We start from the raw sequence: 17,353 nt of genomic DNA, 5'->3' as shown, positions 1-17,353 counted from the left end.
TTTACCTGAATATAAGACAATCATTTTTATCATGACATATTGACTTAAAATATGAGAATATACTTATTATCATACCATATTTACCTGAATATAAGACAATCATTTTTATCATGACATATTGACTTAAAATATGAGAATATACTTATTATCATACCATATTTACCATACCATATGGACCTAAATAAGACATTATGAGCATTATATGAGCATTTTTCCCAAAAAGATATCATTAAAAAAATTAGGTCGTCTTATATTTGACATTAGGCATTTATACAGAGCAGAGTCAGTCAACATAATGTTAGTTTGTCTTGAAAATATTTGTGTAAAAAATGGGTCTTGAAAAACATATTTCGGTAGCTGTGGCGGCTGTCCACAAATGACGTCATGATATTTAGGTAGCTGTGGCGGCTGTCCACAAATGAGGTCATGATATTTATGTAGCTGTGGCGGCTGTCCACAAATGACGTCATGATATTCACGTAGCTGTGGCGGCTGTCCACAAATGACGTCATGATATTCACGTAGCTGTGGCGGCTGTCCACAAATGACGTCATGATATTTAGGTAGCTGTGGCGGCTGTCCACAAATGAGGTCATGATATTTATGTAGCTGTGGCGGCTGTCCACAAATGACGTCATGATATTCACGTAGCTGTGGCGGCTGTCCACAAATGACGTCATGATATTTATGTAGCTGTGGCGACTGTCCACAAATGACGTCATGATATTCACGTAGCTGTGGCGGCTGTCCACAAATGACGTCATGATATTCACGTAGCTGTGGCGGCTGTCCACAAATGACGTCATGATATTTAGGTAGCTGTGGCGGCTGTCCACAAATGAGGTCATGATATTTATGTAGCTGTGGCGGCTGTCCACAAATGACGTCATGATATTCACGTAGCTGTGGCGGCTGTCCACAAATGACGTCATGATATTTATGTAGCTGTGGCGACTGTCCACAAATGACGTCATGATATTCACGTAGCTGTGGCGACTGTCCACAAATGACGTCATGATATTTATGTAGCTGTGGCGACTGTCCACAAATGACGTCATGATATTTAGGTAGCTGTGGCGACTGTTCACAAATGACGTCATGATATTTAGGTAGCTGTGGCGACTGTTCACAAATGACGTCATGATATTTAGGTAGCTGTGGCGGCTGTCCACAAATGACGTCATGATATTTAGGTATGACGTCATGATATTTAGGTAGCTGTGGCGACTGTTCACAAATGACGTCATGATATTTATGTAGCTGTGGCGGCTGTCCACAAATGACGTCATGATATTTAGGTAGCTGTGGCGGCTGTCCACAAATGACGTCATGATATTTAGGTAGCTGTGGCGGCTGTCCACAAATGACGTCATGATATTTAGGTAGCTGTGGCGGCTGTCCACAAATGACGTCATGATATTTAGGTAGCTGTGGCGACTGTCCACAAATGACGTCATGATATTTAGGTAGCTGTGGCGGCTGTCCACAAATGACGTCATGATATTTAGGTAGCTGTGGCGGCTGTCCACAAATGAGGTCATGATATTTATGTAGCTGTGGCGGCTGTCCACAAATGACGTCATGATATTCACGTAGCTGTGGCGGCTGTCCACAAATGACGTCATGATATTCAGGTAGCTGTGGCGGCTGTCCACAAATGACGTCATGATATTTAGGTAGCTGTGGCGGCTGTCCACAAATGACGTCATGATATTTAGGTAGTTGTGGCGGCTGTCCACAAATGACGTCATGATATTTAGGTAGCTGTGGCGGCTGTCCACAAATGAGGTCATGATATTTATGTAGCTGTGGCGGCTGTCCACAAATGACGTCATGATATTCACGTAGCTGTGGCGGCTGTCCACAAATGACGTCATGATATTTATGTAGCTGTGGCGACTGTCCACAAATGACGTCATGATATTCACGTAGCTGTGGCGACTGTCCACAAATGACGTCATGATATTTATGTAGCTGTGGCGACTGTCCACAAATGACGTCATGATATTTAGGTAGCTGTGGCGACTGTTCACAAATGACGTCATGATATTTAGGTAGCTGTGGCGACTGTTCACAAATGACGTCATGATATTTAGGTAGCTGTGGCGGCTGTCCACAAATGACGTCATGATATTTAGGTATGACGTCATGATATTTAGGTAGCTGTGGCGACTGTTCACAAATGACGTCATGATATTTATGTAGCTGTGGCGGCTGTCCACAAATGACGTCATGATATTTAGGTAGCTGTGGCGGCTGTCCACAAATGACGTCATGATATTTAGGTAGCTGTGGCGGCTGTCCACAAATGAGGTCATGATATTTAGGTAGCTGTGGCGGCTGTCCACAAATGACGTTATGATATTTAGGTAGCTGTGGCGGCTGTCCACAAATGAGGTCATGATATTTAGGTAGCTGTGGCGGCTGTCCACAAATGACGTCATGATATTTAGGTAGCTGTGGCGACTGTCCACAAATGACGTCATGATATTTAGGTAGCTGTGGCGGCTGTCCACAAATGACGTCATGATATTTAGGTAGCTGTGGCGGCTGTCCACAAATGAGGTCATGATATTTATGTAGCTGTGGCGGCTGTCCACAAATGACGTCATGATATTCACGTAGCTGTGGCGGCTGTCCACAAATGACGTCATGATATTCAGGTAGCTGTGGCGGCTGTCCACAAATGACGTCATGATATTTAGGTAGCTGTGGCGGCTGTCCACAAATGACGTCATGATATTTAGGTAGTTGTGGCGGCTGTCCACAAATGACGTCATGATATTTAGGTAGCTGTGGCGGAAGGAGAGCAACGCCAGGCTAATGAAGCCAAGCGGTGGAAAAGTGTCTCACGTCCCTGGGAAGGAGGACAGTGAGGAGATTGCTAATGAGAAAGAACCTGCCTGGAAACGGCGAGCACGAAGGAGGCAGACAGAAAGGAAGCGAGCGAGCCAGTGGCTGCCAGGAGGCGGTTGCGGCGGGCGAGGGTGCAGGAACGGAGGAGGGGGAGGAGGAGGAGGAGGAGGAGGAGGGGGAGGGGGGTTTAGAGGTGTTTGATGAAAGCGCAGATTCGTTGCGCCGAGGAAGGAATGTTTTGACGGTCTCACAGGCGCCCACCCCCGCCGTCACCACCTCCCCTTGTCACCCGCGCTCCGCTCCGCTCCCCTCCCCTCCCCTCCCCTCCCATTCCCCTCCTCCCTCCGCCGCCGCCAATCTCGCACCTGATGTGAGGGGGCTGCTGGGAGTCGCATGCCAAGATGAATAACAACCGGCTGTTAGTCACGAACGCACACGGAGCCTGTCTGCCTGGCTCGTGCGTGCACGCCGCTGTCGCCCATTCCCGTAGCCTCTCCCCTGATTCTCTGACACAAACATCATTTCCGCCGTGATTTAGGAAGGCGCCGCGATCCTATTTCACTGGTGTTGTCGTCGTTCTCTCTCTTGGCTGACCCTCCCTCCTCCCCATGCTCGCCACGCCGAAACATTGGCATTTGCGTTGAAGGTCATCGCACACATTCCTCTCTTGCAGTTTGTGCTCATGACCCGCCGTCACTTGGCTGAGTGGGTGACAACACAAGAGAGCAGTTTACCACCTCGTGCTTCCATATTAGCGTCGGCAAGTACCGTCGATGTCGCTAGATTGAGACAAATCCGCGGCTAACAGTATGGATCGTGGCGTTTATTGGGATGAGGCTTGGCAGTTGCAATGTCAAAACATCTTCCAGCATCCATGCATTTGCATAAAAGCTGAAAAGTACTTCCTGTTTGTTCTCCTTTTAATTGACGACAGCGACGATATCCTCCCATGACAGACAGTGTCCTCTGCAGTGGACGTTTGAGTTTTGCATAAGAGCGATCTTCACTTCCGAACTTTATGACTCTTTTATAAGAAACGGACCAAAAAACAAATATCCGCTGCAGAGCGCGCAGGTTCTCGTTTCAAAACAATGTTGGCGGTATAACTTGTCGGAGCGGAGAAGTTCTGCAGTTGCCATGCCGACCGACCGAGGAGCACGACTTTGTGAGTCACTTTAAAAAATCCCCACAGTAGTCGCAGGCAAGAAGGTGGAGAAAACGCGCAGCATTGAACGCATCGTTTGGAAGGAGACAAGCTGAGAAGCAAAACAAAGGTGTGTTGCTGCCGACACATTTGATCCAAGAGGAGACTGAGGGTAGTGAGTGCAACCAAGTGGAGACTGAGGAGTATATTACCCCACTAAAAGTTCAAGTTAAAGTTAAAGTACCAATGATTGTCACACACACACTAGGTGTGGCGAGATTATTCTCTGCATTTGAAGATTAAACATGCTTTGCTGTAATGAACGAGGTCTGGGCGATAAGGCCTACAAATGACATCTTTCACCAAAAATCAATTTACCATTTTTGCCCCTACTTTTTAAAGAAAGCTTAACCTAAATTTACTATAACAAACTACAAGGTTAATATAAGTTGCTTCTCTTTCTTCAGTCTCTACTTATCTTTGTAATTCAAGATATCATTACTTTTATGTGTTGTTGCATTTGAAACAATTGTATTGTTGATAATAGAGGTAATTATTAGGGACCGCAATGTCCCTTTGGTGACAGAGGACCCCATTGTATTTCTAGCGTTTTATTAGGGACCGCAATGTCCCTTTGGGACAGAGGACCCTATTGAAATTGTAAGGTTTTATTATTATTATTCCGCCGCCTCTTTGAGCTGTAATTTGACCCCTTTAACATGCTTCAAAACTCACCATATTTGACACACACACCAGGACTGGCAAAAATTGCCATCTAATAAAAAAAAACAAATCCCAAAACTCAAAATTGCGCTCTAGCGCCCCCTAGGGATAAAAAACAGACAAAACTGCTTGTAACTTCCGGTAGGAATGAAACAAAAACCTCTATGTAGGTCTGACTTAGACCTAGATTTCATACATTGACATCCTTCAGCAGAAATCAACAGGAAGTTGGCAATTCCCCCTTCAAAACAAAGGTTTTGTAAAAACAGTCACTTTTGCCTCTTTGAGCTGTAATTTGACCCCCTTAACATGCTTCAAAAATCACCAAAATGGACACACACATTAGGACTGGCAAAAACTGTGATCTAATAAAAAAACCCAACCCCAAAACTCAAAATTGCGCTCTAGCGCCCCCTAGGAAGAAAGCACAGACACAACTGCTCCTAGGAAGAAAACACAGACAAAACTGCCTGTAACTCCCAGTAGGAATGTCTTAAAGACATGAAACAAAAACCTCTATGTAGGTCTCACTTAGACCTACATTTCATAAATTGACAACCCCCAGCAAAAATCAACAGGAAGTTTGCAATTCCCCCTTCAAAACAAAAGCTTTGTAAAAATCGGTCACCTTTTTTCAAACATTATCTCCTCTGAGCGCATTTGCCGTGTCGGCTTCAAACTAGCACAGGAGAGAGGTTGAACCTTTCTGATTAAAAGTTGACCAAAGAGTTTTAATTACTGCTCCAGTTTGGATTTTATGTGCCGTCAAAGTCGGTCCCGTCCATCGCTGCTTGCAGCTTTAATTATTATTATACCGCTGCCTCTTTGAGCTGTAATTTGACCCCCTTAACATGCTTCAAAACTCACCAAATTGGACACACACATCAGGACTGGCGAAAATTGCCATCTAATCAAAAAACCAAACCCCAAAACTCAAAATTGCGCTCTAGCGCCCCCTAGGAAGAAAACACAGACAAAACTGCCTCTAACTCCCAGTAAGAATGTCGTAGAGACATTAAACAAAAACCTCTATGTAGGTCTCACTTAGACCTAGATTTCATACGCTGACAACCCCCAGCAAAAATCAACAGGAAGTTTGCAATTCCCCCTTCAAAACAAAAGTTGAGTAAAAACAGTCACCTTTTTCCAAACATTATCTCCTCTGAGCGCGTTTGTCGTGTCGGCTTCAAATTAGCACAGGAGAGAGATTGAACCCTTCTGATTAAAAGTTGATGAAAGAGTTTTAATTACTGCTCCCGTTTGGATTTTATGAGCCCTCAAAGTCGGTCCCGTCCATCGCTGCTTGCAGCTTTAATTAATATTATTATTCATTATCAATAGTGCTATTTCTATTAGTATTTGTATTGCTCCATTTGTAGTGTAATAATGTTCATTGTCATTTCCAAGTTATTAAGATATACTTCACTAACTGCTTCTTTGCTATCACTTTTATTATCATATTTGGTACGCTGATGTTGTCTCTCTGTCTTATCCCCCTACTGTTCCCATAATTTCCCCCTCTGTCTTCCTTTTTTATTCTTTCTATCCCCTCCTGCTACGGTCCGGCTGCGCCAAACAATAAATAAATCCATTTAATAAAGTCAAATACAAATAAGGCAAAAAGAAAAGTATCCCACACTTCTCTTTTGTAAAGTCAGTATGTGCACCAACATGAACAAATGTGATTTTGCTGGACAGGACAGAAAAAAAACAAAAACAAAACAATGAATGAATGAAACCAATGACAGACATAATTCAAAACAAGTTTCACTTTAATCTGATCAAAAACTAGTAGTTTGAAATGGCATGTCCAATATAAATTGGACTTTGTAGAAAATATATGTATTTTTTAAATCAACAGATAAACAAATTTGAGTTCCAGTAGATATTTCTAGCCTATTTACTGTGATGTGCTTGTTCATATGTCGATCGATATGCAGTGTCCTAATCAAATGAACTTATTCAAAATAGAGCTTCCTATGTGAGGCAAAACTTCTGTATTGAATAAAATACATCTGTGAACAAAAATGTAGCATATCATTGCATGCGAATAAATAAACTCCTACATTTGAGATAGAAAAAGTACAAACATAAATGACTAAAATACATGTGTAAATAAATATGTAGCATTGAGAGGTCTGTAGTTTAATGGGTGAATGAAGGCAGGCTTTTTCCACTGCTTGGCCGCCAAATCTTTAGCAACGTGCAGAACGACTGCTTTGGTCATTGTTTTCTACTGTGCTCCTTCCTCATCACACATAATACCTTGTGTAAATGATTCCACTACAGTAAGCTGCTTTTTCGCGGGAGTTTGTTTCTTTGTTGTTATGTTCTTGTTTGCTTCGTAGAGAGTAGCATTTCACCCACTGGATGGATCATTCCATTTCAGATGTTGGAATACATTTCTTGTGCTGCTGTCTGTTTTAATCAAACTTTGCAGCCTGCACTCATTTGTTCCAAACCTGTTGCCGCAAATCTAAACCACTGACGACAATTTTCTGTTTTGCGTTAGCATTAGCCATGTTTTGTCGTCTGCAACAAAAATATATATTTATTGCCTTGGCCTGGATGAAGGCAGCAGTCCTAAGAAGACATGCTAAAAGTGAACTAGTGTCTTCAGTTGATTTTTTTTTTCCTCCCAAAATGGAGACACATTTTATCCAAAGGGAGACTGAGGGCAGCAGGTAAACGGACGGCACGTTCGTTTCTAACTTGTTGAACAAAGAAATACAATTCTAACAGACAACTACAATGAGGAGAATGAGGGTTGCCTGCCTTTACTTCTCAGCATGTGAAAGTAAATCCAAAATGAGGGCGAGGGCAGCAGGAAAACAAGTTGAATTGTCTTTTAGAACGAGACGCGAACAAACAATAGAGGACAGCGGCCGCCTCCAAGATTTACTTCTCAGGAAGGAGACACAAGACAACCAAGCGCTGCAGCAAATCACTTTAATCACTTTAATGTTCGGCTTGTAGGACAAAAGAAAATCTATAGTTGCCATGCCGACCCCTCCAAAATAGTACCTCCTTAGTATTGGGAAACTTTGAAAAACTGTTCCACAGTGAACACCATAGTCCTTAAGAGACAAGATCACATTCAACACCAATCGAGGACAATGAGGCTCTCGTCCTCAACATGTTTCTTCTCAAGACATTTTATATCCGAGTGGAGACTGAGGGCAGCACAGGAACGCAGCCCTGCAGCAAGTGCAGAATGTGTGCTATAATACTGCAGCGTCCAGAAATAAGACACACAAATGGATATGTCCTCAAATTTTATCCGACAAGAGACAGAGGGCAGCAAGAAAACGAAGCGCTGCAGCAAAGTGGAGACTGTGGAGTATACTATTGCAGCGTCCTGTAAAAAGACACGGCAACAGGATCAGCTAAGATTAGCATGCATCCTTAGATTGTATCCTACAAGAGAATGAGGGCAGCAAGAAAACGGAGCGCTGCAGCAAAGTGGAGACAGTGGAGTATAATAGTGCAGCATCCTGAAATAAGGCACGGCAACAAGGTAGGCTAACATTAGCATGTGTCGTCAAATTGTATTGGACAGGACACTGAGGGCAGCAAGAAAAGCGAGCGGTGCAGCTAAGTAGGAGACTGTGGAATACATTAATACGGCAATGTACAGGGTGAGTCTTCAATGTTTTCCATTCCAAGTATAGCGCAGCTAATCACTAGCTGGCAACTAGAGTGCTAATTGCTTCCTATCATAATAGCTAACATGAATAGCATTATTGAGTCAGGGTTCTATTTGAAGGCAGAGTGAGTAGGCTGGTCAGCCACTGCAACACTACAGTGTGTCCGATCTATTTGTACATAATATAATAATATTTCAATTAAAACCAAACATTTCACGACCCCCCTGCAGTACTTCTGCGGACGCCATGGCGGTCACAGACCCCTTTTTGAAGATACCTGCTTTATTGTTACAATCTCAAACCTTCCGAGTTTCATGACACCCGTATGGTATCGGCTCGGTATACCTGGAACCTTGGCTGACCAAATACTAGAAATTGCAATAGAACAATTCAAATATTTAGCAGAACTTTCCTCCAGAAGGTCTTATCTTTGTCCATGTGATGTCAGATGAAGCAAAAAGTGAGCTGTTTGGCCACAATACCCAGCAATATGTTTGGAGGAGAAAAGGTGAGGCCTTTAATCCCAGGAACACCATGCCTACTGTCAAGCATGGTGGTGGTAGTATTATGCTCTGGGCCTGTTTTGCTGCCAATGGAACTGCTGCTTTAAATGCGACAATGAAAAAGGAGGATTACCTCCAAAATTGTTCAGGACAAGCTAAAATCATCAGCCCGGAGGTTGGGTCTTGGGCGCAGTTGGGTGTTCCAACAGGACAATGACCCCAAACACACCTCAAAAGTGGTAAAGCAAAGGCTAAATCAGGCTAGAATGAAGGTTTTAGAATGGCCTTCCCAAAGTCCTGACTTAAACATGTGGACAATGCTGAAGAAACAAGTCCATGTCAAAAAAGCAACACATTTAGCTGAACTGCACCAATTTTGTCAAGAGGAGTGGTCAAACATTCACCAAAAGCGCCTTATTGCAGGTAAACTTGCCAAGGGACATGTCAGCAAATATTAACATTGCTGTATGTATACTTTTCACCCTCACATTTTCAGTAGAGCCATAATAAATTCATCAAAGAAGCAAACTTCATGTGAGCAACAAGTATGTGCTCCAATCACTACATCAAGAGTTGTAGAATTATATTATATTATTATAATGATATTCTATTATTAGATGGCGCCGCTGTCGTGGCTGCTGGTGGCAGGAGTTCTGTGCTCTTGTCTCATCCTTTTGTGTTCTTGTTTTCATGTGGTTTTTTTGCCTTTTGGTTCAGGACCCTTTGGGACTGTGTGACAAGAAGTGGCACTTTATTGACTTCTGACAGGCTTTTTTGTCAACTTCTGGATCTGCCTCCCGGGAGCCTTTAGGCCGTGGAGACCAGCTGCTGGGTCTCTGCCACACCAGAGTCCCTTTGGAGAGACTGGAGGAGATGTGGATGAAGAGACTGGAGGAGATGTGGATGAAGAGACTGGAGGAGATGGGGATGAAGAGACTGGAGGAGATGTGGATGAAGAGACAGGAGGAGATGTGGATGAAGAGACTGGAGGAGATGTGGATGAAGAGACTGGAGGAGATGTGGATGAACAGACTGGAGGAGATGTGGATGAAGAGACTGGAGGAGATGTGGATGAAGAGACAGGAGGAGATGTGGATGGAGAGACTGGAGGAGATGTGGATGAAGAGACTGGAGGAGATGTGGATGAAGAGACTGGAGGAGATGTGGATGAAGAGACTGGAGGAGATGTGGATGAAGAGACTGGAGGAGATGTGGATGAAGAGACTGGAGGAGATGTGGATGAAGAGACTGGAGGAGATGTGGATGAAGAGACTGGAGGAGATGTGGATGAAGAGACTGGAGGAGATGTGGATGAAGAGACTGGAGGAGATGTGGATGAAGAGACAGTACTGCGGAGTGAGCGCCAGGATGGACAAGCTTCACAGTGTCTTGGTTAAATGAGCAGGTATCAGACTCCTTGGACGTATCCTGGCTCATCCATGCGGACTGGACACTGGCCGAGAGTTGGTGGGCGGCTGAGGGTGGAGTCGGCTCTCTTGGTTGCTTTGTTGGGTCTGCTCCTGTCTCTGGCCATGCTCCACCCACCCCAGTAGACGATGGCGTAGAACAGCGCAGAGGCCACCACAGTGTATATACATTTTATTAAATGATTTTTTTATTAACTTTTGTGGTTGTGTGTAGAAGTGGCTAGTTGCATCAGCTCTGCTCTTTTAATGTCCTTTGTGTTCCTTGATGTTTCCCTCTGACACATGTTTATGTGTGCTTTGGCTATGAGGTTTTAGTTTCTTCCTTGGCCTCAGTCTGGACCCCCTCTCCAGGGGCCCAGGCTTAGACTGAATTCTTTTTTTTCTGAACCCCCCCAGCGTTGACCTGTTTCTCACCTTCTTTGTAAGGGGCGCCGGAAGTTGGCAGACCCGTCAGCGATCCTGTTCTGTCTCCCTTTAAAGTTTGATCCTGTTCTGTCTCCCTGTAATGTTTGTCTGATCTTGAATGGGATTGTGCTGAAAAACTCAATTTCTCCTCTGGGATTATTAAGGTATTTCTGATTGTGAATGATTGTAAAGTCAAGACAGCCATGACATGATGTCCTTCACTTGTGTATGTAAACTTTTGACCACCACTGTAGATCTCGTTTCAGATCACTTGCCTTTCTTCGTTTGTCCTGATTGATTTCACCTGTTCCAACCATGCTTACATGTCTCGTCCTCTTTCTGTGCCAGAGTGTCTCGTATCTTCTTGTGCGGAACTGCAGCCTTTCTTTGCCACAGCCACGCTTTTGTGCTACCTTGGATCCTCAGGAGAGACTTTGGTTTTGAACTTTTTCAGGTAAGGTTATTTTCATAGTATCGCCTCCATTGGAGTGCTTTTTGTTGTGTTTGGTAGTTTTATGTCTTAGAACAGTGGTAAGGAACCTGTGGCTCTTTTGATGACTGCATCTGGCTCTCAGATCAATCTTAGCTGACATTGCTTAACACCATAAGTATTGAATATTTCCGCTGGTCATCACAGTGTTAAAAATAACGTTCAAAATATAAAACATTCTCATGCATTTAAATCCATCCATCTGTTTTCTACCGCACCTGTTCAAGAAGTCGCATTAATGGTAAGAAGTATTCTATTTATTATTGGCTAGTTTCACAATAACAATGTTATTAAAAAGAGCAAGAGACGTATTATACTCTAAAAATGTTGGTCTTACTTACTTCAGTGTTAAAAAAATATTATATGGCTCTCACGGAAATGCATTTTCAAATATTTGGCTTTCATGGCTCTGTCAGCCAAAAAGATTCCCGACCCCAGTCTTAGAACCTTTTCCCTCCGTAGCTGGAGCTTTTTGACTTTTTGTTTATAGTTTTGTAAATTTAGTGGTCAAGTTAGATCTGTTTAAAGGGGAACATTATCACCAGACCTATGTAAGTGTCAATATATACCTTGATGTTGCAGAAAAAAGACCATATATTTTTTTAACCGATTTCCGAACTCTAAATGGGTGAATTTTGGCGAATTAAACGCCTTTCTATTATTCACTCTCTGACGTCACATCGGGAAGCAATCCGCCATTTTCTCACTTGCGTTGGTGTGTTGTCGGAGGGTGTAACAACACGAACAGGGACGGATTCAAGTTGCACCAGTGGCCCAAAGATGCAAAAGTGGCAAGAAATTGGACGAAATTTGTTCAAAATACGAGGGTGTGGGGAAAGCCGACCAAATGGTCAGTCGTTTGTTCCGCACACTTTACCCACGAAAGCTATGCTACGACAGAGATGGCAAGAATGTGTGGATATCCTGCGACACTCAAAGCAGATGCATTTCCAACCATAAAGTCAAAGAAATCTGCCGCCAGACCCCCATTGAATCTGCCGGAGTGTGTGAGCAATTCAGGGACAAAGGACCTCGCTAGCACGGCAAGCAATGGCGGCAGTTTGTTCCCGCAGACGAGCGAGCTAAACCCCCTGGATGTCTTGGCTCACACCGTCCCTTATGCCACCGAAGATGATCAAGAGAAGAATATCGACCCTAGCTTCCCTGGCCTGCTGACATCAACTCCAAAACTGGACAGGAAAAAAGAGAGCAGATGAGGGTATGTCTACAGAATATATTAATTGATGAAAACTTTATTCATTACTCGCGGTTTTACGTAAATTATTATACATAAACTGTGTTTACCAATATTTTAGCTTAAATTTTTTTATTTTTTTCAATCATTCGAGTACATTCAGGTAGTCTTGTGTAATGCAGTATTTTGTGGCTATTTAGGTATGGTTAACCTGAGTGCTGAAATCGTGGAAAAATATGTGTCCTTAGCGCGCCTGAAATGGGCTGTCTGCACTCTCAAAGTGCATGTTGTTATTTCATATGCTGTAAACCTAGTTCATAGTTGTTAGTAATTATCTTATCAGACAGTGTTAAGCCGCTGAAATCCGAGTCTGAATCCGAGCTAATGTCGCTATACCTTGCTGTTTGTTTGTGTTGGCATCACTGTGTGACGTCACAGGAAAATGGACGGGTGTATATAACGATGGTTCAAATCAGGCACTTTGAAGCTTTTTTTAGGGATATTGCGTGATGGGTAAAATTTGGAAAAAAACTTTGAAAAATAAAATAAGCCACTGGGAACTGATTTTTAATGGTTTTAACCCTTCTGAAATTGTGATAATGTTCCCCTTTAATAGCCTGCTTTGTTTCTCCCGCTTTGGATCCCTTCCCTTGTCATAAATAAAGAACTGCTTCTGAAATCCTGCGCCTGTGTTCACAGTCCAATTCTGGTCGTGACAATAGCACTATTAGGAATTGGAAGTGTAGCAAAGCCTTTTTTCTCTCAAAAGTGGGGCAAACACGTTTCAATGCTCATAAACAAGCTCAGGAGACTCATTTGACTGGTTGCTTGTTTTAAGAAGGGGACCTGTAACCTCCTGAGAGCCAGCATCCTCTGCAGTGGACATTTGTCTTTTGCCTTTTAAGGACAGCATGTGTATGTTTGTACCTGCATGCCAGTCGGGCTCAGGAGGCTCCACCAGTCCCGATCCAGGCCAAACACGAAGGCGTTGGCCAAGCCGTGAAGAGGGGCAGACAGGACGTGCAACAGGGTGAGGGAGAAGGATGGATCCTGCGGGTAGAGGCCATTATGGAGCCTGGGAGGAGGGGACAAAATGGCAAATGGAAGTTGAAAAAAAAAAGACAAAACAACCTGGTTCAAAGATAACGATAGAATCATTGAAGTGGGAGAGGGAAAACTGTTGAGGAAAAAAGGAGAGGTTGGCAGATGAAGCGGAAGAGGACAAGTGAGTGACAGAGCGCCAAGGAAGGGTGAAAAGGAGAAGTAATGAGAGCGAGCGTCACAGTCACGAGGGGGGGAGGGCGAGAAGGAGCGAGGCGAGCTTTATATCAGCGTTTAAGAGCCCATTAGGCAGCGCGAGACGTCTGGGCTGACACATTCTTGGCTGCCGCTTCGACAGCACGCAGCACTTTACAAGGACAGGGGAAAGAAGCAGGGAAGCGGTGTCGCGCCATTCCGCTCCTCTCATCCGCCCTCTCCACAATTCTCACCACAGCATCTTGCCTGCCCGTTCACACATTTCTCCCCTTTGGCCAGCGCTTTGCTTTCATCGCGTCATTTTGCCCCGTGTGCAAACCAACGGCCGCCCCCGAGAAGGACGGCGGCCAGCCATTAACCCTGGATTAACCTTGTACTCGCGTGCCACTAATGTTTTTTATTGATCTATCAGCCAGGGAATCAAAGCGTATGCTGCTCACAGCAATTCCCGCCGAAAATAAGAGGCCGCCACCGCTGCTGCCTCCGCGGTTGACCTCGGCGTTCGCAAAGTCATCCCCAGGCTACTTGTCATCCGCCGGGGAGGAAAACCTGACCATGCGTGGAAAGGAAGAGATGGTTGTAATACAAGACGTAACAACAACGCTTTTAGACATTTCTCTCCTTTTCGCTTGCATTATTTTGCCCCTCTCGTGGAACTACGTGACACTCTGTACTTATGAGACCTTCGCCATGGTTAAATGTATCACCAGCAGAATAAGTGAAGAAACAGGAAGTGGAACGGCCTTGCAATATCGCCACCTATCTACACAAATAGTGCATAAGGAGTCATGGATCGTGCCAAGGAGAAGTCAGAATTTGAAAAACACATTTTTGTCGTTAAAAGTCTTCCGTTTGGAAATACTTAACCCTGCTGGTGAAATTCGTAAAAGGTCAAAGATAAAAGAAGCGCAACGCCATTGTTCAGCAGAGACGGCAGGAACTATCTCAAACTTTTTCTTCATTTCCTAAAAATAAAATCATTCACACAGTCCAAACTGTTGAACGAGTCTGCATTGTTGCACTTTACTAAAAATAAACCATGTAAACCAGTGATTCTCAAACTGTGGTACTTCTTCTTCTCACTCACTTTCTTATATATTTTTTTCACCCAGTAACAAGCAGGAGAAAATGGGTTGATGGATGGGTGAAAAAGGACAGATTAAAAAAAAAAAAAAAAAATTAAAAAAAAAAAAAAAAAAAAATATATATATATATATATATATATATATATATATATATATATATATATATATATATATATATATATATATATATATATATATATATACGGTATATATATATATAAATGGGTTATACTTGTATAGCGCTTTTCTACCTTCAAGGTACTCAAAGCACTTTGACAGTATACATATATATATATATTTTTTCTACTCAGTAACAAGCGGTAGAAAATGGATTGATGGATGGGTGAAAAAGGACAGATTAAAAAATAAAAATAATGATTAAAAAAAAACAAAAAAAAAACATATATATATATATATATATATATATATATATATATATATATATATATATATATATATAAATGGGTTATACTTGTATAGCGCTTTTCTACCTTCAAGGTACTCAAAGCACTTTGACAGTATATATATATATATATTTTTTTTTTTCTACTCAGTAACAAGCGGTAGAAAATGGATTGATGGATGGGCAAAAAAGGACAGATTTAAAAAAATTATAGTTTAAATGTTTTTTTTTTCTACTCCGTAACAAGCGGTAGAAAATGGATTGATGGATGGGTGAAAAAGGACAGATTAAAAAATAAAAATAATGATTAAAAAAAAATAAAAAAAAAATAAAAATATATATATATATATATATATATATATATATATATAAATGGGTTATACTTGTATAGCGCTTTTCTACCTTCAAGGTACTCAAAGCACTTTGACAGTATATATATATATATTTTTTTTTTTTTCTACTCAGTAACAAGCGGTAGAAAATGGATTGATGGATGGGCGAAAAAGGACAGATTAAAAAAAAATTATAGTTTAAATGTTTTTTTTTTAATATCCAGTAACAAGCGATAGAAAATGGATTGATGGATGGGTGAAAAATGACAGAGTAAAAGAATAATAATTTGAAAATTTTTATTTTTTTTACCCAGTAACAAGCGGTAGAAGATGGATTGATGGATGGGCAAAAAAGGACAGATTAAAATAATAATAATAAAAGTAAATAAATAATTATATATTTTTTTTAAAAATATTTTTTGGAATTTTGGACACTGGTAAACCGTATCTGGCCCGCAGGCCATAGTTTGAGGACCCCTGCTGTATATCCTGGTAACCGACTGTATTTACAATAAATCCCAGGGCTATGTATACTTTGTTGATCATTTTGAGCACTGTTGCCACCTAGCTGGAGGTTTGTGTATGGTTCAAGCCTTAATAAAGACGCTAATACTGGAAGTTCTCAGGGGCGTCCGGCCCACTGTTGGAGAATTATTGGCGTAAAGTTGGCAGGGATAAACATTAGCACCTCTTAGGCACTGTCATTGTATTATCATTTTTGCAAAGTAAATATTTTCATTTAAAACACACTTGGCTTACACAAAAACTGAGTTGACACAAACAAGACTCACATGAAACCATTATTGGAGGGATTCATTTTACAAAAACAAAAGGGAACAGCCCCAACGAGCTAAAACTGATCACAATAATCTCAAAAGTGTTTTATTGATTAATACTTCTTAGGACTGGGCGATAAAACCATATAAATATACACTATATTGCCAAAAGTATTTGGCCACCTGCCTTGACTCACATATGAAGTTGAAGTGCCATCCCATTCCTAACCCATAGGCTTCAATATGACCTTTTGCAGCTATTACAGCTTCAACTCTTCTGGGAAGGCTGTCCACAAGGTTGCAGAGTGTGTTTATAGGAATTTTCCACCATTCTTCCAAAAGAGGTCACACACTGATGTTGGTGGAGAAGGCCTGGCTCTCAGTCTCTGTTCTAATTCATCTCAAAGGTGTTCTATCGCGTTCAGGTCAGGACTCTGTGCAGGCCAGTCAAGTTCATCCACAGCAGACTCTGTCATCCATGTCTTTATGGACCTTGCTTTGTGCACTGGTGCACAGTCATGTTGGAAGAGGAAGGGGCCCACTCCAAACTGTTCCCACAAGGTTGGGAGCATGGAATTGTCTAAAATGTTTTGGTATCCTGGAGCATTCAAAGTTCCTTTCACTGGAACTAAGGGGCCAAGCCCAACTCCGGAAAAACAACCCCACACCATAATTCCTCCTCCACCAAATTTCACACTCGGCACAATGCAGTCCGAAATGTAGCATTCTCCTGGCAACCTCCAAACCCAGACTGGTCCATCAGATGGAAAAGTGTGATTCATCAGTCCAGAGAAGGCGTCTCCACTGCTCTAGAGTTCAGTGGTGACGTCCTTTACACCACTGCCTCCCACGCTTTGCATTGGTGATGTATGGCTTAGATGCAGCTGCTCGGCCATGGAAACCCATTCCATGAAGCTCTCTGCGTACTGTACGTGGGCTAATTGGAAGGTGACATGAAGTTTGGAGCTCTGTAGCAAGTGACTGTGCAGAAAGACTTTGCACTATGCTGACCTCTCTGTCAGTTTACCTGGCCTACCACTTGGTGGCTGAGTTGCTGTTGTTCCCAAACTCTTCCCTTTTCTTATAATAAAGCTGACAGTTGACTTTGGA

The 17,353-nt window shown here is 42.5% G+C and overlaps 1 protein-coding gene across 11 annotated transcripts in view; it reads right to left on the bottom strand.

Moving 5' to 3' along the window:
* The window catches only part of LOC133613275 (cyclic AMP receptor 4), a 250,254-nt gene that overhangs the window by 44,706 nt on the left and 188,195 nt on the right, over window positions 1–17,353 (bottom strand). For all 11 annotated transcript variants that reach the window (XR_012050792.1, XR_012050793.1, XR_012050791.1 and 8 more), the window contains one exon: window positions 13,318–13,465. Coding sequence is in view for 8 of the 11 variants with exons in the window: in XM_072914551.1 (XP_072770652.1) it covers window positions 13,318–13,465 (148 nt within the window). In the remaining 3 variants the exon portion in view is untranslated. The remainder of the gene's footprint in view (window positions 1–13,317; window positions 13,466–17,353) is intronic.

The sequence above is a fragment of the Nerophis lumbriciformis genome, linkage group LG13 (assembly GCF_033978685.3).
Source record: "Nerophis lumbriciformis linkage group LG13, RoL_Nlum_v2.1, whole genome shotgun sequence".
NCBI lineage: Eukaryota > Metazoa > Chordata > Actinopteri > Syngnathiformes > Syngnathidae > Nerophis > Nerophis lumbriciformis.
Note: the sequence above shows the minus strand (reverse complement) of the source record. Positions and strands in the feature narration are given on the sequence as shown.